The sequence below is a fragment of the Geotrypetes seraphini genome, chromosome 3 (genome assembly GCF_902459505.1).
Source record: "Geotrypetes seraphini chromosome 3, aGeoSer1.1, whole genome shotgun sequence".
Lineage (NCBI taxonomy): Eukaryota > Metazoa > Chordata > Amphibia > Gymnophiona > Dermophiidae > Geotrypetes > Geotrypetes seraphini.
This window is the reverse complement of record NC_047086.1, coordinates 349,596,383-349,619,343: the sequence shown is the minus strand read 5'-3', so window position 1 is coordinate 349,619,343 and position 22,961 is coordinate 349,596,383. Positions and strand designations below refer to the sequence as shown.

The 22,961-nt window shown below is 42.8% G+C and overlaps 1 protein-coding gene across 7 annotated transcripts in view; it reads right to left on the bottom strand.

The window, feature by feature from the left end:
- The window catches only part of RPS6KC1 (ribosomal protein S6 kinase C1), a 272,706-nt gene extending 266,327 nt beyond the window's left edge, over positions 1 to 6,379 (bottom strand). For 2 of the 7 annotated variants that reach the window (XM_033936547.1, XM_033936544.1), the window contains exons 1-2: positions 5,711 to 5,833; positions 4,275 to 4,737 (exon numbers count right to left, since the gene is read on the bottom strand). In XM_033936547.1, the coding sequence (XP_033792438.1) occupies positions 4,275 to 4,376 (102 nt within the window). In that variant the 5' untranslated portion in view covers positions 4,377 to 4,737; positions 5,711 to 5,833. Of the gene's footprint in view, positions 1 to 4,274; positions 4,738 to 5,710; positions 5,841 to 6,154 lie in introns of those variants that run through there. The other 5 variants (XM_033936542.1, XM_033936540.1, XM_033936545.1 and 2 more) reach the window with 5 other exon arrangements.
- Positions 6,380 to 22,961: the final 16,582 nt, after the last annotated feature.

Genomic DNA, 22,961 nt, shown 5'->3' with positions numbered 1-22,961 from the left:
CTGTTCTTCCCTTTAATCTTTTTTTCAGTATGTGAATTTGCATCCGTTTTGCCCATCGTTTGCCATGCTACCATGCTCAGTATCCAAAACATGTACATGGGAATTTCTACTATTGCTTCTCCTCCTTAAATTTGTTGTTCTGTATATCTGCTGTATGTGAAGTTGTAACCTTGTTGCCAAACCTCTACTGTGTATGTAAACTTGCAACCCATTCTGGGCTCTTCTGGGAGGACAGGCTAGAAATTTGACTAAATAAATAAATAAACATGTAGCCATAGGTGATCTATGGCTGAGGTAGGTGCAGAGCACTTCCAGTACCAAGCAATCTCCTTCATTTTGCCCAAGAGCAATTTGTGTTGTGTTTAACAATCCTTGGTAATTTTTGAAAAGTTAAAAAAAAGACAAAAAAGATTACCTTATCCAACCCTCTGTAGAACCAAAAAACCCCTCCAAACATACTCTCCCCATTGTCCAACTACTGTACAATCAAGTCCTTAAACATAGAGTCCCCCAGAGTGCACTGAAACCCCCCCAACAACTCCAGCAAAGGCTACGCTCCAGTGCCCCAACAAGCACTCAGGTCTCCACCAGAGGCAGCTTTTTAGTCGACTGGGTAACCGTGCGCCAGGCCTCCACTGGTCTCCCCACTTTCTTCGGTGTCGCCCCAGCTGGAACAGTAGGCAAATTGTTGCAACTCAGGTCTTTCAAGGCAAGCCACGAATCTCCCAGAGTATCCACTCTGCGCAACTTTCCATTCACAGTCAGCCAAATTCCAAAAGGGAACAGCCAGCGATAACGATAACCCTCTGCATGCAATACCTGGGTCACCTCTCAAAAAGCCCTTCGCTTCTGCAGAGTCATGAGAGCCAGATCTTGAAAAACTCTCACTACAATCCCATTCCATTAGAATTGTGGTCCGAGCCGCCTGAAGAATTTTTTCTTTAAACAAGTAATCCCCAAAACAGGTGATAATGTCCTTTGGGGTGCCCGGTCTGCCCACCCCCAGACTGCAGTGTGCCCGCAAAATAACAATAGTCGTCACATCCACATTCTCCTCAGGCCCCAGGAGTTGACTACAGAAGTCTTTCACTACGGTCATACAATCTCTATGTTGATCATTCTCCGGTATGCCTTTGAAGCGCAAATTGCTTCTCCGGGACCTATTTTCCAAGTCCTCAATTTGCGCTTGAAGTTCTGCAAGCTCCTTTACTTGCTGGGCCATCACCATCTTAGTTTCCGCCAACTCCCCATCCAGTCTCAACATATGTTGTTCAGAGGCCTCAACCCAACCACCTAAGTCTCCCACCTCCGCCCGCAGCTTGGCCATCGCTGTTTTAACATCCTCCCAAACACCTTTCATCTCCGCCTTTAAGTCCTGGAACCAGGCTTCCAAGGTCGTTTTCAGAGCCGCGGCACTATCCTCTGGCACGGCTGAAGCCGGAGACTGCCCCGGAGACACCATCTTGGATTTTGCCACTGGCAACACCGGCTCTTTCACCGTCTGTTTGCTACTCACAGTCTCACTAAAGCGGAACTTTTCCAACCTTCTGCGACTCGCCATGCACTCCGACCACCAATTCACATGCAAGCGGGAGCAATGCCACTCTTGGGAAGCTGGTTAATTGGCTTTGTCAGCAAACCCCATCGGCATGTCCTGTAGGAAGTCAGCCGGTGTAGATGACTCTCCTGGCTGGTGTCTCACCTCCTGGCCAGATGGGCCTCCACGCACCTCCAGTGCCTTCCAGCTGGGGCACTGGATTTAGTGTGCCACCGGCTGGAAAGTTTGCAAGACGCTGGTCTAGCGGCACTCTCCCATCCCCAACCTATCCACCCCCACATCACCAACTAAACTAAAAATTCCTACCATCTGGCAGCACCCCTTCCCCAACAAACAAAAGAATTCCCTGGTGTCTAGTGGCACCCCATCCCTCCTCTAAGCCCCCAGTCCTGCCTCTTTAAGGTGTTAGAAATAATGCCCACTCGCTCCTCTCTCTGCACTACCATCTTTGAAAATGGTGGCACTTGACCCTACCTGATGCATAATGGGATGCACTAAGTGGAGTGGGTCTACCATGTAAGCGGGCACTAGGTGGGGGTCAACTGATGCCATTTTTAAAAATAGCAACATAGAGGCAGGAGCTTACAAGAGGGATCAGGCTGGCACTAGACATCAGAGAACTGTTTTTTTAAGTAAAGGGAAGGGAAAGGAAGTCAAGTCAGAGGGAGAAAGGTGCCTCTTAGGGTGACCAAGTTGTCCATTGCAGAAGGGAGACTTTCTGGCCAGAACTGCTTTTAAAATTACATCCCAAAGCAATGTAATAGTTGTAGACCATGATTCTATACATTGAAATCAGTGCTGCAGGTCCCATAATTTACCATGATGAGGTTGGCAGAAATCCAAGACTGGCTAAAATGTCTTTCTTCTGAAACAGGTAACCTGGTCACCCTAGTGCCACTAGACACCAGGTATTTTTGTAAGTAGTAGGAAGGAGGTGCTGCTAGACACCAATAATTTTTATTTTTGAATCAGTGGGGTGGCAGGTGATGCTGGGGGGTGGAATAGGAGATTGAGACAGATGGAGACTGCTGGCAACTTTTTTATTTTAATCTGCCCCTTCATGTCAGTGCCTGAAAAATGCTTGAGTACCTGATTGTAAAAACCGCTTAGATAACCTTGATAGGCGGTATATAAAATCCTAATAAAACTTGAATAAAACTGAGCCAATCACTACATTTAACCAGCACTGCTTTTCTTGTGATATCACCCAAAGTTTAAAAATGCTTTGTAAATGGGTTTTAAACTATGGTGCCCCTCTACAGTTATTACAAATAGGTTATATTGTCTCCTTTTGTGCGTTTATAATAATAAGAGGTGAAACAATATTTGCAGATATACCTACTTCATACTTGTACATATGTAAACAACAAATGTGAGCTGCATTCACATATTTATTAGCAAACTTAACAGTCATGTTTCAGAACATATTAATAAATTTTAGATGCACTCCATTCTGCAAGACATAGAGTTTAAAGTTCTTACTACATATTAACCAATTTGTAATTAGTTGTATACTTCCCAGAGTTTGATGGTCACAATGAATCCTAGAGTGAGGGGGGCTACTAGATGAGCTTGAAAGAAGGGGAAGTTAGGATTAATCAAAAAGAAATGTTTCTTTATAGAATAAATAGATACATGCAACAGGTTCCCACTAAGTTGATGAATAAAGGTATCAGAATTAAAGAACGCACAGAGGACCTTTGAGGGACATGAAGAATCATATAGCTAAACAGGAGAGGTAGATGGGCTGACTAAATATGTGGTATGATCTTTGCCAACATATAGATATACAGAACGTGATGACAGATAAAGAAGGGAAAAATAAGCAACTATCTCTTTGGAGTGGCCATGACAGCATTATGCAATACTCATATAAACAATGCAAAATACCATATAATGCAGGTATGAGCTATGCACTCAGTTGTCGCACTAAAGCCATTATTGAGTTGAAAAATAACTGAAGACCTTAATACTAAGCAATAATAAACAATCAAATTGTGTTTTGTGTCAGACTGAGATTCAAATGCTTAAAGTGGTCACAGGAGCCAACTTTTCAAAACAAGTGGAGGTGCTCAAATCAATATAAAATTACTTCTCCCCTTATACTGTGAAAGCATTTAGTTAATATTAGAAGTGGAAACATCCACTGAACCCACAGAGTTGGCACCAACGAAAGTGGTTATAAAATATACATGGTTTTATCATTTCTGTATCCTCAAACTGCACCTTACCATTACCATCAGCCCCATGGGAAACCCACAGTGATTTCAAAGTGGTTATCGTGTGCATAATTTACATACTAACTTTAAAAGACCTAACGTTATAATTTCACTCTGCATTTTAATGTAACTGTATTTACACTAACATCTCAATCCAGCAGATATGAAATACTTAATTTTTTAACACACTGCCAACAATCTAGTCAACCATATGGCTACAAAAGCAAATAAAGACTATGCAAGCCAAACCCCCTCCCCCCCCCCCCCCAATAATTAGAGAATTTGTCTTGGCTGCCACCCTTTGTGTCTCTCCTATTGCTGGGAATCTGTGTGTATTTGTGTCTGTCTGTCAGAATAGAGCATTTATATATTTCAGCCCGTTCCCGTGTGTGGGTGTGAGGAGGCTGTGTCTCTACACCTCTGAACCCCTCAGGGTGTCGCTGCGCTAAAGCGTAGGAAGGCAAGAACTACAGCTGCTATCCATCTATCCAACTTACCCTTGCAGTGACTTTATATACCGTGTATCCTTTCTGGTGTTTCTTGGGATCGGTAACAGTATAAAAGCGAGCCAGGTCCCCTCGGTCTCTCGGGGAGATCATGCTGGCCTGGCAGCCCCAGCACGATCATCACAGCGACATCCACAAAGCCCTCATTTCACACGCTTACAGCCTCCCCCAGTGCGGCAACTCCACTTCCAGGTCACCGCACCACTTCCGGTGGGAACTTCCGCATTTTCCTCCTTTCTAGTAAGGCAGCTTCCCAGCGTCTTCCCGAAGCCTGAATGCAAGGCGGCTTCTCCGATTGGTTACTTCAGCCTTCCGCAGACAGGCCTTTGGAACGCGCCCTTCTGATTGGTCACTGTAAGGTTTTCCACGTTCCCATTTCTCCAATTCTTTGGCGCGGCGGGAGTGTCGTTGCTTCTGTCAAATACTCGTGGGTCTATAGCACAGCATTAGATCACTATAAGAGGAAAAAAAATGTTCTAATTTAACATTTTACTAATTTTAAATCGTGCGTCAGAGATTTTACATTGGGGGGGGGGGGAGTTATCACGGCACTACTTTCGCAGCGCCGTTAGTCCACTGATTATGTGGAAATCAGTACAGTATATGGAAATCAGGAGCGCAGCTCTGTGGGTTCCATCTCCTTCAAAATGATTGGAGGTACTGTTGATGCAAGTGTCATAGTACCTAGCAGGGATTCCAAATAACTCCACACGAACCAAGGGATTCGAGACAAGAAAAGGAATTGTAAGATTTATTATTCGTCACGAGACATCAATTGATAAATTTAAGGCCAAACTAAAAACTTTCTTATTCCAAGACGCGTTTTCTTGCTCCTAAATATAATTTATTCTTCAATACCACAACCGCTTTTAGGAAGCGATCCCATTCCTTATGTTTCATCCTTCCCTTTTCAATTTATTTTTTTTTTAATTAAACTATGTATCTTTTCCCCTTCCACTACTTCTCCCTACCATCACTTTCCAGTATGTCCAGTTAAAGTCTAAATGTTCACAATCCCCCTTCTTTTTCTTTTCAATTATTTTATATATTGTATAAATTTTATTTTTATTTATTTTTATCTTATTTTAACTTGTAAACCGGCTAGATATTTGCTGATAGTCGGTATAGTAAAAATTTAATAAACTTGAAACTTGATTAGATAATAGGAGAAGAGCAAGTAAGCTCTTCAAATAGGTACCAATAGGTACAATTAGATAATGCAAGATGTTAATACTATAAGGTAAATTACAGAGGCAAAAGGATGTTGACAGGTTACCCCTTAAGATTGGCAACAGTTCAATGGCCTGATTAACTTCTATAATCTGCAATCAGTTTGACACTACCACTACTTAGAATACTGAAGTCTGAGGAATGTCATTTGCATAAATGAGGCCTAATGTAGTAACTTGGTGTGCACACAATGTTACCAGTCTAAGAAAGTCTCTGGAAACGTTGCAGCTGTCTTGCATTAGGTACCATGATCCTCGGCATCCACGTCCTCAACGGTCTTGGAGTCAGCTCAGGAACTCTGGATCACCTACTACACAAACCTATAAAGGAAAATCCTAATCTAAAAAAAAAAAAAAGGTCTGACAGAAGAAAGGGGCTAACTAGATGCAAAGAAAAAAAAATGGAACAGGGGTTTCCTATCTATTCCTCCCCAACAGCAATGGCTTCTGTGCTCACATTCAGGCAGACTCTTCCCACCTGCCCTAGGCTCACTGTAATCACCCCAAAGGCAAGCTCTGAGACAGGTCTCAGCAGACAGGCTTAAATGTAGTTTTCAGAGGCAGGGTTAAATGCAGTTTTCAGGGGCAGACTCCACCAGTTAAAGTTCTCTGGGGAGAAGGGTGAGACTGTTTGGGGCTCACTTGTGCCTTCTTTTCTCCTTCTCGCAGGGGTCCCTTATGTGTCTCTGCTCCCAGCATCTCGGTATCTGTCCCTCCTACAGCCTGCAGCTCTGCTCTGGCCCAGGCTTGTCTGTGTTTCCTCTTCCTCCAGTCAGCCTGCTTCTTCCTCACTCTTGCAGCACGGCTCCACTCTCTTTCACCCCAGGCCTTCATCTTCTTCTTCCCAGTCTCCCTTGGGGTTCTTCTCCTCACTGGTGTCTGATTGTTGCTGGGATGTGACTCTCCTTTTTTCTTCAATTTGCTCAAATTTTGTGCTGGTCTGCGTGATTGGCTGTCTGCTGTCTCCTCTCCCATTGGCCCCCTCTTCTGGCAGGCTCGCCTTGACCCCTGATTGGCCATCTCCCACTTCAGCACTGCCTTTTTCTTCTGCTGGGCCCCTGATTGGCCCTACACTCTCAGCCCTCCCCTGCAGCTCCTGTGTTCCCTTATTTACACTACAATCCTCCCCCTCCCAAAAAAAAAAAAATAAATCATTTTGGAATGTTGGCCCCTCAGTCCAAAAGAAACAGGAGGACCTAAGACTAAAGATAGTAGGATGATACCTTTACAGTATATTGGACTAATTATATCTGTGACAAGCTTTGGAGAGTTATCCTCTCTTCATAAGGTCAGTGAGGAAACAAAGCAGTTATTCTTAAAGAACTGGATTCTATAAATGGTGCTCAAAATTAGGCGAGAACAAAAGCATAAACAAAAGGTTGACCCTTGATGCTCCACAGAACCGAGAGTCTGATGAGAACAAAAACACTGTGGAGGAGATGATGTTCAAGATGCAGGCTTTATTAAACTCAGACACCAGAAAAAAATTGGCATTAAAGGCTATTCTGTAGAGGATATATGTCTTTTATAAAATAGCGCTTACTGTAAATACAGATCTTGTGCCTAACTTTGGACACCAGACTTAACACGTCCTGAAACATGGTGTAAATGCTGGCACCCAAGTTGGGCGCACTAACCCAATATTCTGTAACTACACATGCAAATTTTTGAAAAGCCCCTAATATGCCTGTTTTCTTCTTGTGGCCACACCCACTTTTGAGATACACATTATGGGACCTAGACACTAAAGAATGACACGGGGACACATTTTTTCCCCAACCCCGCGGAAACTCATTTTCTCGTCCCATCCTGGTTAGTTTTTTTTCCTGTCCCTGCCCCATTCCTGCAAGTTCTGTCCTCATCTGCAAAAGCCTCAAACACTTTAAAAATCATAAGTGTTCGAGGCTTGTGAGATTAAGGCAGACCTTACAGGAATGGGACAGGGACAGCAACAAAACTCATGGGGATGGGACAAGGAAACTGAGTTCCTGCAGGGATGGGGAAAAATTTGTCCCCATGTCATTCTCTACTAGACACACGGAATATTAATGAATGTCAATGCCAATTACATCAATAATTGATTTTTAGTACCCAATAATTGATGCCATTGAGCAATTAATGTGTGCTTGGATCTTGGCCACAGAAATCTGGACACGATATATAGAATGCAGAGGAAAGAAAACAAACTTTATGTACTATAGGTATATGCAATGCAACATAGCAAAAGAGGATAGGGGAACAGAGATGATGAGATATCATAATCTTTTTGTGTCAGTGTCAAAGCTTAAGGTCATTAAGGGAGCTGTCATTTTGATATTATAGCCATTGTGTCAAATCTGGCTGCCTGATCAATTGATATTTGGAGTTTGCCATATCTTGGTGAAGGAGTATTAACTGTTGAAACCAAAAGATAGTCATTCGATCTGTGCCAGGGTCTTATGAACTTGGTTTCCAGCTGTTTTGTTGTTACTTTAAACCATTCCATAGATGTAATATTGTCTATTTCAAATTCTGTATACAGAATAGCAATTCTGTTTCTGGTTAGTGCTCTTCAAGGACAGTGAATAAGGTCACTTCTGCTAGCAAAGGTTTTCTTTTTTCGTCAATATGATTTTTCCAAGGAGGAGTTGTCTTTCTCTTTTTTTTCCTCTGGCCTGAGTCCTTGTTGGTAAAACTCTGTAATAATTTTGGCTGCAAAGGAATGTATTTTATTAATTTCTGTAATAGCTGTAGGTCATCCTTTTATACAGTTATCCCTCTTAGCCATCTTATTTATCATATGTACTCTTTACTCTAGATCAGTGTCCCAAAAACCTTTTAAAGCCATGGCACACTAAACTCGGGGCCACAGCTGGATGGCATCCGGAAGTGTGCGGAAGTCAATACAAGGATGTCACATGCATGTGTGATCTCATCAAGCTGATGTCCGCATATGTGTGGAGGCCCTCCAGACAGGGTCCTGAGCCTACAATTACTACGTCGTCGGGGGTGCTGGAAGAGGAAAGGTGCAGAGAGGAGAGACACCGGGTGACTGCCTATGGGACATGCCTCTCGCTGCGAGAGGCACATCCTGTAAGCAGTCAGTAGCACCTCTTCTCGCCGGCTTCTCATGGCACACCCAGATAGTGTGCAGTGGCACACAGTTTGTGATACACTGCTCTAGATATTAAGTTCAGCTTGGCTAATCTTTCCCTCTCCTGGAACTCAGAATATCTATTTAATTTGTGTGGTACCGCAAGCTGTCATGAGAGGTCATGGCAGCCATTTTGAAATAGAGTCACAAGGAATAGGAACAAGGGGGCTGAACTCCTGCCCCAGTAACCACTGTTGGACCAGCAGGGAGACAGGTAGACCCAGGGGGGCCTACCTAGACAGTGGGGGAGTGGGAGGGAGGACTTAGAGCATTGCAGCCTGGGGGAGGGCAGCTATTGGAGAGGCCTGGAGGGGGATCAAGAGTGTTTTTACAATATTCAGCCAGCACCCACATAACTCTGTTAGGTGGCCTCAGCTGAATATCGACTGAGCCCTGCATAACTCAGGAACTTAGCCCACCCACATCACGTCTCCAGTATTCAGTGCCGGTGCCCAGACATGGCCAGGTACTGAATATTGGGGGCTAATTTGCTGGCCCTTGGATCAGTAGCATGAAATGTAGCTACCATGTGGGTTTCTGCTAGGTACTTGTGACCTGGGTTGGCCACTGTTGGAAACAGGATACTGGACTAGATTGACTATTGGTCTGACCCCGTATGGCTATTCTTATGTTTTTATGTTCATAAAATTTCCCCTATGCCCACATTCTAAAACTCTTGGTTACATATTTGCACGTATAAGTTATAATAGTAGCAATAACGTGCACAAGTTGTCTAGTTAGGTGCAAATTGGCACTTTAAACCAGTAATTGGTGATAATTGGAGTTAATTGGCCCTAATTTGCAGTTACTCACAATTCTTTAATGATAATGCTTAAATTCTATAGTGCATAGCTGTGAGAGGGGATAAGCGCATGCTATGCACAAACTCACTGAGCTTTTAGACTACTGTCCAACGAATCCCAACTTCATCAGCACCGAACAAGACTAAACACAATAGACTCCCAGGGAAACAGACCTGCGGAACCACAGTTCACCCTTTTGCCACCATGGCGGTCCAGAGGAGGGCGACGAAAATGATAGGAGGCTTGCGCCAGAAGACGTATGAGGAGAGACTGGAAGCCCTGAATATGAATATCCTAGAGGAAAGGAGAGACAGGGGAGATATGATTCAGACGTTCAAATACTTAAAGGGTATTAACGTAGAACAAAATCTTTTCCAGAGAAAGGAAAATGGTAAAACCAGAGGACATAATTTGAGGTTGAGGGGTGGTAGATTCAGGGGCAATGTTAGGAAATTCTACTTTACGGAGAGGGTGGTGGATGCCTGGAATGCGCTCCCGAGAGAGGTGGTGGAGAGTAAAACTGTGACTGAGTTCAAAGAAGCGTGGGATGAACACAGAAGATTTAGAATCAGAAAATAATATTAAAGATTGAACTAGGCCAGTTACTGGGCAGACTTGTACGGTCTGCGTCTGTGTATGGCCGTTTGGAGGAGGATGGGCAGGGGAGGGCTTCAATGGCTGGGAGGGTGTAGATGGGCTGGAGTAAGTCTTAACAGAGATTTCGGCAGTTGGAACCCAAGCACAGTACCGGGTAAAGCTTTGGATTCTTGCCCAGAAATAGCTAAGAAGAAAAAAAAAAATTTAAATTGAATCAGGTTGGGCAGACTGGATGGACCATTCGGGTCTTTATCTGCCGTCATCTACTATGTTACTATGGAACCAAGTACATATATTACAACTAGTTAATGACTGTTACAGACTATCTACCTCATGGCATCTTTCATCAAACCATAAGTGTTCATTTAATGTACTTCCCACAACTCCTATGAGCTATACCAAACTGCCTCTTTAAATGGATGGTATGTCAATCTCTACTTCCAAGAATCCCAAAAGTCTTGTAATGTGTCTCTGTAACATCCTTGTACAGCAATCATATCTCTACTAATACAGAAACTGTACTGTAAGTCGCCTTGAACCTTTGTAGGCATAGTGCGACTTATAAATCCCAGATTAGATTTACACCTGCCATAGAGCTGGCTTAAATATTCATGCCTAAAACACATGTATAATTGCAGACTTAATTGTCATTCTAGAATTTGTGCTTAGTGCACACACTTTAGACTCCTAGCTCTAAGCAACCTGCACAGAATTACCCACAAATTCTACATATGGTGCCTTAAATTGTGCAAAGCCGTAATTTGTGTGCACAACTTAATTGTTTAGCCAACAAAAAACCCCAAAAGGCCAACATGGACCTATGATACTTCAAAAGACAACAAAACAAAAGGATGACTCTCATGGAACATTTAAAATGAAAGAGTCAAATACAATATAGTAGACTCTCAGTTAACTGGCACCCGTGGGGATTGGTAGATAAGAACATAAGAAGTTGCCCCCGATGAGTCAGACCAGAGGTCCATCTTGCTCAGCGGTCCGCTCCCGCGGCGGCCCATCAGGCCTAGTGCCTGAACAGTGATCCCTGATTAATTTTATAACTTACCTCTAATCCCATCCCTATAATCTACCTCTACTCTTATCTGTACCCCTCAATCCCTTTATCTTCCAAGTACCTATCCAAAGCTTCTTTGAACCCCTGTAGCGTGCTCCTGTTTATCACATCCTCCGGTAGCACGTTCCATGTATCCACCACCCTCTGTGTGAAAAAGAACTTCCTAGCGTTTGTTCTAAACTTCTCCCCTTTCAATTTCTCTGAGTGCCCCCTTGTACTTGTTGATCCCCTTAATTTTAAAAATCTGTCCCTGTCTATTTTTTCTATGCCCTTCATGATCTTGAAGGTTTCTATCATGTCTCTTCTAAGTCTCCGCTTTTCCAGGGAGAAAGGCCTTAGCCTTTTCAGTCTGTCAGTATATGAGAGGTTCTCCATACCCTTTATTAGCTTAGCTGCTCTTCTTTGAACTCTCTCAAGTACCTCCATGTCCTTCTTGAGGTACGGCGACCAGAATTGAACACAGTACTCCAGGTGCGGGCGCACCACAGCACGATACAGTGGCAGGATGACTTCCTTCTTTCTGGTCGTAATACCCTTCTTAATGATACCCAACATTTAGTTTGCTTTCCTTGAGGCTGGATAAATGTAGGTTCCGGTTGTTTGAGAGTTACTATTAAAAATAGGCCTAACTAATACTATATCCCATGCTATGCCAAACCATAAACTGTTCCAGACAAGCCACCGGACATGTGGTAGCCAAACCATAGGCATATTGAGGTGTGATGTGCCAAGTTTATACTTCCACCAGAAATTGATTTTACTCGTATTTTCATTTTTATTTAAAGTAGTACAGTATTTATACCTCTCACCTTGGGTTCTGCATCTCCAACCCTGTATGTCATAGCTGTCTGTCCAAGTTAGATTGTAAGCTCTTCTGAGCAGGAACTGTCTATAAATGTAAAACTGTACAGCGCTGCATATGCCTTTTAGCGCTATATAAGTGCTAAATAGTAGTAGTCAATTTTTTTTTTCGGGTTGCTTGAGTTCCGGTTAACAGAGAGTCTACTGTAGATGATGTTAATATATTAAATTATTAAATGGAATAAATTAATCCTCAGTGTGAGGTCATGAGCTCTAAAGAACATCCTCCGAAAAGAAGCAAACAAGTTCTTTTGCTCTTACGTGACCCAGTGAAACTGGTGGAGTATATTACAACCACTGTTGGCCGCACACCATCATTGGATTTCACCTGTGTTCAAATCAACCAAATACATGCAAAAATGTGTACAACCTATAAATCAAAAACCAGTGTTAATGTAAGTGACTGTATTCCACAAGAGTGTCCCAAACTAGAGAATGACATGGTGACAAAATTCATCACCGTTCCCGTCCCCGCGGATAACCGCAGGAAATAATCCCATGCCATTTTCTAGTGTCTATTTCAACCTCAGTCCTTCTACACCAGCATTCTTCAGAGCAAAGCTTGCGGGTCAGTGGTTGTGGCCATTCATACTCTCATGTGAGCTAAGGATAATAAAGCCATTGTGACATCACTGATGTGATTGGCTCTTAGGCACTGGTGGAATGAGGCATTATGACATCACGATATCTGCTCTGGATACCAGAGACTGTCATTCTGTAGTGTCTTTTTCTACCTCGGTCCTTCTACACCAGCATTCTTCAAAGCAAAGCTTGCGGGTGAGTGGTTGTGGCCATTCATACTCTGATTCTTCCCTCTCCTTAAAGAATGACATGAAGATGGTTTCCCGCGGGGACGGGAATGGTGATGAATTTTGTCACCGTGTCATTCTCTATCCCAAACGTCAGCCATCTATATAGTCTAGTAGGGAAGCTAAACCAGTAATAATGGTGGGAACAAAAACTCAGAACAAAGACATGCTGTGGGAGGTATTTATTCAGTCAACAAAACGATGCAGTCAGCAATTCCAAACAAAGGAGTCCACATATGCCTTCTTCAAGGGTCCAAAAGTGTGCGGTTACATGACAAAAACAAGCAAATGTGGATATTCTTTAAGCTGTAGAGATCAGCGTTCTCTGCTAGATATATGAGTGAAAATTCACCAGGAAGACCACAAACTCAGCAGAAATAAATATACTTCCACACATGAAATGAGCTGTAATTCGGGTCTTACTGAGCTCAGTTTAACAAGCCTAATCAGTGCCAGTAATTGGCAATTTACACCTCATAATTGATGCTAATTGACACTAATTAGAAGTTACACACACAACTTGGGGCTAGATTCACAAACCTGCCCGATCGGGCCTGATCCGAGCAGGTCCGATGAATTCTCAAAAAGCCAATATGCAGATGGGGGCGATCAGAGGAACGCCCCCATCTGCCTTCTCGGATTGCTCTATAGCGATCCTAGCACATGCACAGACCATGCAGAGATTTATTTTTTTTTTAACTATTTCCATGCCTTGACAGAGTTTCTGGAGACCAGTGCTTTGTTGCAGGGCTTCTTTGCTGAATCTTTCAGCAGCCAGAGAAAAGCTCTCTTGAGCCTCCCCTAATTTTGACTATTTCAGTCATTACTCAGTGTAATAATTAATATGACAACTGGACGCAAGTTTGTAAAGAAACACCTCAGCTACAGGAGAGAGAACCTGCAGTGGGTGGTAACAATAAGCTACGAGGAATTGTCTCACAAGAGAGGGGGGAAAAACCAAAAAGAGCGCTGCTGAGGTTAACATATTGAAACACTCTGAAGCACTGTGAAAATAAACAAAACCAGGAGTTTAGAGGCATTGGAGCCCTTGGTTTTAACCCACTTCAAGCCCGCAGGTTAAAACCATGGGCTTGCACTGCGGGGAAGGGTGGGAGAGTTGGGGCAGGCAGGCATGTTCGGGGCAGGCAGGCAGACGTGTTCATGTTCGGGGCAGGCAGGCTTTCGGGGCAGCAGGAGAGTCGGGGCTGTCAGGGCAGAGAGCAGGGCGGCAGAAGGCAGAGCAGCTAAAAAGGGCTTGAGCGACTGGTCCTCAGCAGTCGCTTGGAAGTGATCGGCCAGCCCTGTCAGTGTTGCAGGGTTTTGGTTTGTGAAACGGGTCCCTGCCTACTTTGCATGTCGTTGCCCTCATTTGCATGCGCGGATCGGAGGATGGTCGGCAGAGAGGTAAGTGAATCGAGCCAGAGTTGCTGAGGGTCGCAAACCGATCGGTACAAGATCGGTTTGCTTTGTGAATCTAGCCCTTGGTAGGCGCATTCTATGAAATGCTGTTCAGTTCTAGTGCATGAATCTGGACGGGGGTGTGGCCAGGGAAAAAGCATGGGCGGATCATGGGCATTCCTAAAATGTATATGCACTATTATAGAAGAATATGCCCGATGTGTGCACAAGTTAGGCACAGGTATGTAAGCCTGGTTTTCCTTGGCCTAAATGGGTGTACTTATAAGTTAGGACACACACTGGCGCTTAGCGCGATTCTATAATGTGAGTGTATCTTTTGTAGAATCATGCTAAGCACCGTTCTAATCAGCACCAATTTTTTGGGTGCCATATCTAGAATATGGCCCATATGATTTATTTTAATTTCTATTTCTTTCTTGTTCATCATCGTGTCTCACTGTGCTGGTATTGGTCTTTTCCCTGCTTACCTCTTGTTCATGTTCTCTTAACTTAATTTCCTGGTTTACCTTTTCATTTTGTTTTTCTGGCATGTTTCTCTTTTTTTCACTCTTAATAGTTTTACCTGTATAGTCTATTCCAGTTTATTACATTTCAGATGCTATGTCCAACATTCCTTTGATCAACTTTCATCCTTTAGTTCTTTCTACAGCTCCCTAAATCTGACATCCTTGCATCCTACCCCTGACTGCATTTTCTCATCCAGCTCGTTTTTTTCTTTCTGTATCTTTCTCTCTAAAATTCTACTACCATGGTAGTAATATATCTTGCTGGTGCATCTCCCTCTCATGGCATTTCTTTCTAGGTTACTCTCCTTTCCCTGGGTCTCTTCCACACCCTCCCTACATGTAAGAATAATCAGCAGTGTGAAGAAAGCAGAAGAGCTGTACATATTGTCCTTCCTTCTTCTCTTCCTCTTTATAGATGCCAGTGCACTAAACTGTGATAATACAGGCTGCTATTGCATGTTAACACTTTCATAATGGCTCATGTTAATCATATTTCATATTAACTTTTGGCTTAAGATATGTCGTTATGTTTCAGGCAATAACGGCTTTGAGTTGAATTCACGCATTATTTAGCAATGCAAATATAGATGATGAACTCATTTACCTAATAATGTAGCTCATTGCCCAGCTTTGCATAGATTTTGTGGTGAACTCGTCAATAGCTAAACAACACCTGAACAAAATACATAACACGTGCACGCATTATTCCTTAGTTTTCATACGCTAACACTTCTGCTGTCTAAAAAGACACAAACTGCAAAGGAGAAAAGTAAATGGGCAAAACATCAGCCATTCAGATCTCAGTTTCACTGACAGAGAAAAAAGAGCCAATGGGGCCATGGAACACAGATGCGACTATTCCCTAAACCTGTATCTATCTCGCGTCTGTGTTCTCAGAACGCTTAAATGACGCCTAACTCCGTCTAAGTCCCAATTAACGCTTGTTAAGACCCTTAAATCGCTCATTATCCACTTAAATCAGACATCTAAAGCACAGCTAAAGTTAGGCGCAGTTTACAGAATCGGGGCCAAAATGTAGAATCATGGCCTACCTACATTAATTCATGCCTTTGTACTGTCAAAGTTGGATATGGTCATTGGGTCAGGTATTGGGTCAGGACAGTTGAAATGTTTGCAAACAGTGCAGAATACTGCAATTAGATTATTAGGCTGGGCATTTTTTCTTGATCATGTGACACCTTTGTATTTAAAATTCCATTGGTTACCAATGGAATTTAGGATCAAATTTAAGATCCTAATGTTAGCACATAGCATTGTTTCAGCTACAGCCTTCATATCTTTCTAATTGGGTGCTATTTTACGCCCCAAGGCGTTTATTACGATCTCTGAATGACAAAAGGGTAGTTGTCCCTCACATTTCGAAGGCACATCTTACGTCAATTAGAGATTGTGCATTCTTTTATTTAGTTCTGCGGTTATGGAATAATCTGCCCATAGACTTGAGAAAAGAAGAATCTTATATATACTTTAAAAGGCATTTAAAAGCACATTTTTTTTCCAATTGGCTTTCTCAACTTACAACAGCGTTTGAGACTGTGATCTGTGTTTATGTATTGATTAATTCTGTAATGGAAAATTTTTAGCTGTATGTATTAATTATGGTTCATTGAGATTTGATTGTTTTAATGTTTTACTATTAGAATTGTTATTGTTGAGATGTTCGCTATGATATTTTATGAAAAAAATTATAAAACTTTTGCTCTTAATCTTTCCTTTTCTATTTTTAATGGAGTTCTTTTCTTGATGATTATGAAATATGTATTGTAAACCAGTGTTTTTCAACCTTTTTACACCTATGGACCGGCAGAAATAAAAGAATTATTCTGTGGACTGGCATCGGTCCGTGGACAGGCAGTTGAAGAACAGTGGGCTAAGTCGTGGGCCAGACCCCGCCCATCTCCACCCCAGACCCCGCCCCCATAATAGTACTAATTGCAACTTGCACGTCCCGTGCCTCATCTGGAAGCCTTCCCTCTGATGTTTCAATGTCAGAGAGAAGGCTTCCGGTTCAGGCGCAGGATGCCCGTAGGAGCCACTGCCCGTGGCTTTGTGCACTGAATCAGTTAGGAAGAGGGAGCTGGCTCGAAGATAACGCCACATCGATCGCACCGTAGACCGGCGGTCGAAGAACATTGTTTTGGGCCTGATGCACGTGCTGGCCCTGTGGACCGGCAGGAAATTTCTGTGGACCGGCACTGATCCATGGACTGGTGGTTGAAGAACACTGTTGTAAACCACTTAGATCCTTTTAGGCTGTTATGTGGTATATAAAGTTCTTAATAAACATAAACATACCTCTATTATCAGGTAAGAATTAAAAATTATCTAATTAAACAGAGCCACACAACTGGTTGAGTCTATTAGCAGAGAAGCCAGTGGATCTATGCTTCAGCTGTAGGATTTTTACTAATCAACTTTGCTAAAAAGTAAAAGTGGGGAAAAAAAACCCAACAGTTAAAAAAAACCCAAAAACCGAGCCAGCCCAGTGGTTTCAATGGTAAGTGGCATGCAGATCAGCGGTTCATATCCCAGCTCTGCTGACAGAAAACCAGTCAGAGCTATGGAATGGAGGAGTCACCTGATGGTTAGTGCAGTGACCTGAGAGCCAGGGGAATTGGGTTGGAGTCCCACTGCAGCTGTTTGTGACGCTGGGCAAGTCACATCCCTCCATTGCCTTAGGTACAAAATAAGTACCTGTATATAATATGTAAACTACTTTGATTGTAACCGCAGAAAGGCAGTATGTCAAGTCCCATTCCCTTTCAGATGGTGACAACTCTCCATTGTAAAAGAATGAAAACAAAGATCCAGCAAAATGGGACATGCTCAGTGGCATGAAGGTCACCAGCTCGCTCTCTCTCTCTCTCTCTTTGTGGCACTCTGCTGACAGAGAAAGAAATAAAAAACTAGGGCCATGTAGTTCCACTTTTAAGATAATGGCCAGTTTCCAGTACCAAGTTAAATATAAATACTGTATGTAGAAAAATGACACCTAAAGTGAATGGCACATTTCCTCTTCCACCATTGGTTGACTCAGTAGGAAGGAATGTGATTATGTGCCCCAGTGGGATGACAGGAACTGTGTGGGTGGGGGGGGGGGGTAAATATACATGGTACATATTTGTGTCCATGCAACAGTATAAGTAAAAGAGGGATGTCAGGGGTAAGTAGTGGGTTTCTACATATGGGTGCACATGTGAGGGGATATGTACAGGAGGGAGGTGTGTTCTGGAGGGGGATAAAGGATACTTTAGCTCACAGGTGTCCAACCTTTTGGCTTCCCTAGGCCGCATTGGCCGAAAAACATGTTTGTGGGGCAGTGCAAATGCTGCAGCAAGACAGAGGAGGGATCCGGCAAGATGGTAAACACCCGGGGATAGCAGAAGAAAACACTGCATTGCCTTCGACCGGGGCCGCACAAAATACTTCACGGGGGCCACATGCAGCCCTCGGGCTGCAGGTTGGACACCCCTGCTTTAGCTATTATGCTTCTTCCCTCCCCTTCTCTTGTATCAAGTCCAGATATGCAGAACTGTGCTCTGGAGATTAGATTTATATTTCGTTCTCCCCAAAGAGCTCAGAACGAGTTACAGTTTACATTCACAGTGTTACCATACAGGGTTTACATACAGTGTGTTGCAATATTTCTTCCTATAGGATTACTTACTGATGCTGGTGAAGGGTTGAGGTAGTGACTAGGCAAAAAGGTAGGTTTTTACAGCTTTTCCAAAGTTAAGGAGTCCTTTAAGGGCTCTGATAGGAGGTAGGTTGATGGATGAGAGGGGGGTCAATGATCACTGGGGGATTAAGGGGAGGTCATGCCTTACTCTCTCCAATGGTCATCTAGTCATTTGGGGCACCTTTTTGTAACTTAGTCATGCTTGAAACAGGACTAGATACCGGCCAGATACCTGTTCATGGTCAGTATATTAAAAGTTAATAAACTTGAAACTTGACTAGACAAAATCAGCTAACTTTTTGCCCCAGACACTTTGGTTTTGTTCCTACTGTAGCTCCTTGTGACCCTGGGCAAGTCACTTAACCCTCCGTTGCCCCAGGTATAAAATAAGTACCTGTATATAATATGTAAACAACTCTGATTGAAGCCACAGAAAAGTGATATATCAAGTCCTGCCACCTTTCCCTGTATGGAAAAAAAAGATCTAACTTTTGAGAAATGCCCAGGCCCCACCCAAAACATGCTTCCCAACACAAATTACCTCGCATCAATTAAATCTATAAGCCAATCCCATCTCAATACAGAGAGAGAGTAGATGTGTATGTGATGTCATTTCTACATCACAATCAAAAACCAAACGGATCTAATGTGTGTGAGCTACATGTATTTTTTCTTGTTTTTCCTCAAATACTTCTATTCCACAGCTATTCTTTGTAGAAACTCGGGCTTTCACAGGAATTTCACAAATAATGACTAAAAAATTTAACTGATAAAAGGGTGAGTAATTCCTTAGAATGTTGTTAATGAGACACATGACTAATGGCATTTGCAGATGCTTTGTTGTAAACTGGGGATTTTTCTGTTTTGATCCTTCTGTGAACTGAAGTAGAATGATCCAACTGCCATTTTACTGTGCATGCTCACACTGTGCTCAAAATATAGGTGGGAGCAAGGATGGATCGTAAGTTCGTGGGCCCCAACTAGCAAATAGGGCCCACTCCGCTTTCGAGATCACAGCTGCCAAATACATAGTTTCTCACTCCATCACACAAGGAGCATAATATATTGTATATGCAACTGTGCGAGTGTTTCAAATGCATCCGAGTACGTATAGAACATCAAGTGGTGTTTTAAAGTTAAACAAATATATATGTATAACATCATGGATCTAACGCTCTGGCTGTTGTATATGTATATAATTAAAAATCGATGTCTAACAGATTAACAGTAGGCAGGAGTAGATCAACAAGGATCTAAGCTCCCTGGCAATAAGAGTCTTGGCCCCCTTCCCCTTACCTCCCCTCCAACAGAGATAACTGATTCTGCATCTGTTCAAATATTTCTAAAACTCATTGTAGACAAAAACCTGATATAGAAATATGCAAAATCATGAAATCAAGCTAGCAGTGCATCCAGGGCAGTGTCCCACAAACCTTTTGATGCTACGGCACCTTAAACTCAGTACCACAGCCGGAGGGCATCCAGAAGTGCATGGACATTGATGCGATGACGTCACGCACATGCATGATGTTTGATGTCATCACTTTGACGTCCACACATGCATGGAGGCCCTCTAGCTGTGGCCCTGAGCCTATTTCTGACTGTAGGGGTCACTGACGGAGGAGAGGTGCAAGGATAGGAGATGCCAGTGCTAGCTGACAGCCTACAGGACGTGCCTATCACCATGAGAGGTACATCCTGTAAGCAGTCAGCTGGCACTAGCGCCTCTCCTCCTTGCCAGCGTCTCATGGCACATCTGGAATCTGCTAGTGTGCCGTGGCACACTGTTTGCGATACACTGGTCCAGGGTATGTGTTTGGAATAATCTGTATGTTTTTCCCCTTTCTAAATGCTGAGGCTCAACCTTTTTTCATTTGGATACATAATAGATGATGCTCACATATGGGACCTAGCACATGCACATCTCTCATGGATCTTTGGTCTGACATACCGGTAGTATAACAGTTCTTATAAGTTAAATGTAAACATGCTTGGCATCCACAAAAATCCATAACAACAGATGCAGATCGTGACTAGGAAGTTTATCCACAGAATTCAACAAACAGAAAGTGGGGAAGGAATTGTACACTTCAACCTGAGATAGAGTTTATTAAACACAAATCAACTATTGAAAATTAAAAACCAGACGTATCATGTTAGGCTTAAAAGAGTCCATCATAACCAATCTAACTTGCAGACAGGGCAGGATTAACCAATAGGCCCAGTAGGCATGTGCCTAGGGCCCGAAATGGTCAGGGGGATCCGATGAAGGAGGGCATCAACATTGTTTTTCCCAAATGGCGATGGGCCCCTCCAGCATCGAGCCACCCCCCCCCCTGATCAGCAACACAGCTCTCTCCCCATCGACGGAAAGTAAGACAAGCAAGCAATGTGGATAAGAAAGGCAACGGGAACTGTAATTGTGCAAACGGTGCTGCTTGCCCAAAGCTTCCCTCTGACGCAGCTTCCTGTTTCCGCCTGGGCGCATGGTGGGGTGGGGTGGGGCAGGGCAGGGGGCCCAGTGTACTTGTGTGCCTAAGGGCCCTCGACAAATTAATCCTGCCCTGCTTGCAGATCCTTGTAGGCCCCAAGGATCTGCAAGTTAGATCGGTTATGATGAACTCTTTTAAGTCTAACGTGATATGTTTGGGTTTTAATTTTCAATAGTTTGTACGATTCCTTCCCCACTTTCTGTTTGCTGTACTTTTACTGTAGGGTTGTTTGCCTTGTTTTTGGATCTCCATGGAATTCACCATACAAAAAAATATTCTGATTCTCATGATATCTGAGCAATAGCAGCCATACTGTAAAATCTTTCCACTACTGAGCACATTGTGAAATAATGCAAAATCTGAAAAATCCTAACTCAAAATACATGTAGTAAACATGTCATACAACCAGGGCTATGAAGTAGGTACACCAAACGTTTGACTCTAACTAATTCCTTCTATGTTTAGTAAATCTAAGAGAAATTTGATTAATTACAGAAACATATTCTATTTCTTTATGTACAAAATTAGGACTAATAGACTACAAAATATATTTATTTGACATTTGAACAAGGTAATATATAGAAATTAAACAAAAGGAATAAAGGTGATACTTATTCTATTGGACTAACTTAGGGGTCCTTTTTCTAAGGGCTCCTTTTATCAAGCCGCAATAGCGGTTTAATGTGCATAATAGTGCGTGTTAAACCACTGGCTAGCCGCTACCGCCTCCTCTTGAGCAGGTGGTAGTTTTTGGCGCGGCTTGATAAAAGGAGCCCTAAGGCGTGCTAGCCGTTATAGCACACGCTAAATATTAGCGCACACTAAACACTAATGCATCCGTTATATTATATGGATGCGTTAGCGTTTGGCACACGCTATAACAGCGCACCTTAGTAAAAGAGAGGGTTAGTGCATTGTTTGATTAGCTTTCGAAGGTAACCCTTCTTCAGATCAGAAATAAGCAAATGTTGACAAATACCAGTATATACTGTATAAGTGAAACATTCCAATGACAGTCTCACAGGTGGAGCGAGGGATGGACAAGGTGAGAAACAGAGAGGGCTGGGTGGGTGAGAGACATGGATAGGTAAGAAGAAAGTTACAAAGCAGTAAAATATAATGGTTTGTAATGCGATAGAAAACCAAGGTCTTTGTTGAGTCATGTCTGGTGGGTGTCAAAATATTTTATCATTTTGATTTCAAAGGTCTTACTTCCTGAATTGTCTTACATTTTCCTTTTAATATTCTCACCATAAAATCATTGATGCAGTGCTCTTGCTTTTCTGAAGTGTTCTCCAACAGAGGTGATATCCTGGTTGGCAATGCAGTTTTTAATATATCTGTATAAATTAATCCTAGTCTTTTTAGCATCTGGCTATTGTCGCTATGCCCTATGTGCCCCTGATGTGCTCTTCCCCGCCATCACAATATTGCTGCTCCCCTTGCCTCTTCAAATCTTTGCTGGCAGTGAATAGGAGATAGAGGAAGAAAGGAGGAACTTCGATCATAACATTTTGAGCTCCTTGACTATGACACTTCTCCAAGGGAATGTATAAACAGTACCTTTACATCAAGTCATGAAAGATGTTCTCTTAAAGAACTGGGAGACTCCCTTATCTGTTAATGTAGCTCCTAAAAAATTGACACCATGCACAAAATACAGAAGGGTCCAGGCTTTGATAGAGCACAGCTACAACATCACTTCCTAGTTGTTGAATCAGCTCTAAAGGGCTCAAGCAGTTCAAGGTGTTATGCATCTGCTCCTCCAGAAGACCAGAAATTTGGACTCCTTTGACAAGTGCATCTTTCAAGCATCCATGCTTACAAACCAATTACATTTATTTTAAATCAGCTGCCTTCTTTTGAGGAATTTCTTCCTCAAGATGAACTTAAAGACTTCCAACAACTTTGTCAAAACTTGTTGACCAGCAGACTGTTTCTTGCCAGAGGCACCTTTGATGCTTTCAATGTCTCAACAGAGACATCTGCAATAGCTGTAGCAAAGCATCATTTGTCTTGGCTCAGAGTGTCTGATCTTGAGACCTTGGTTCAGGAAC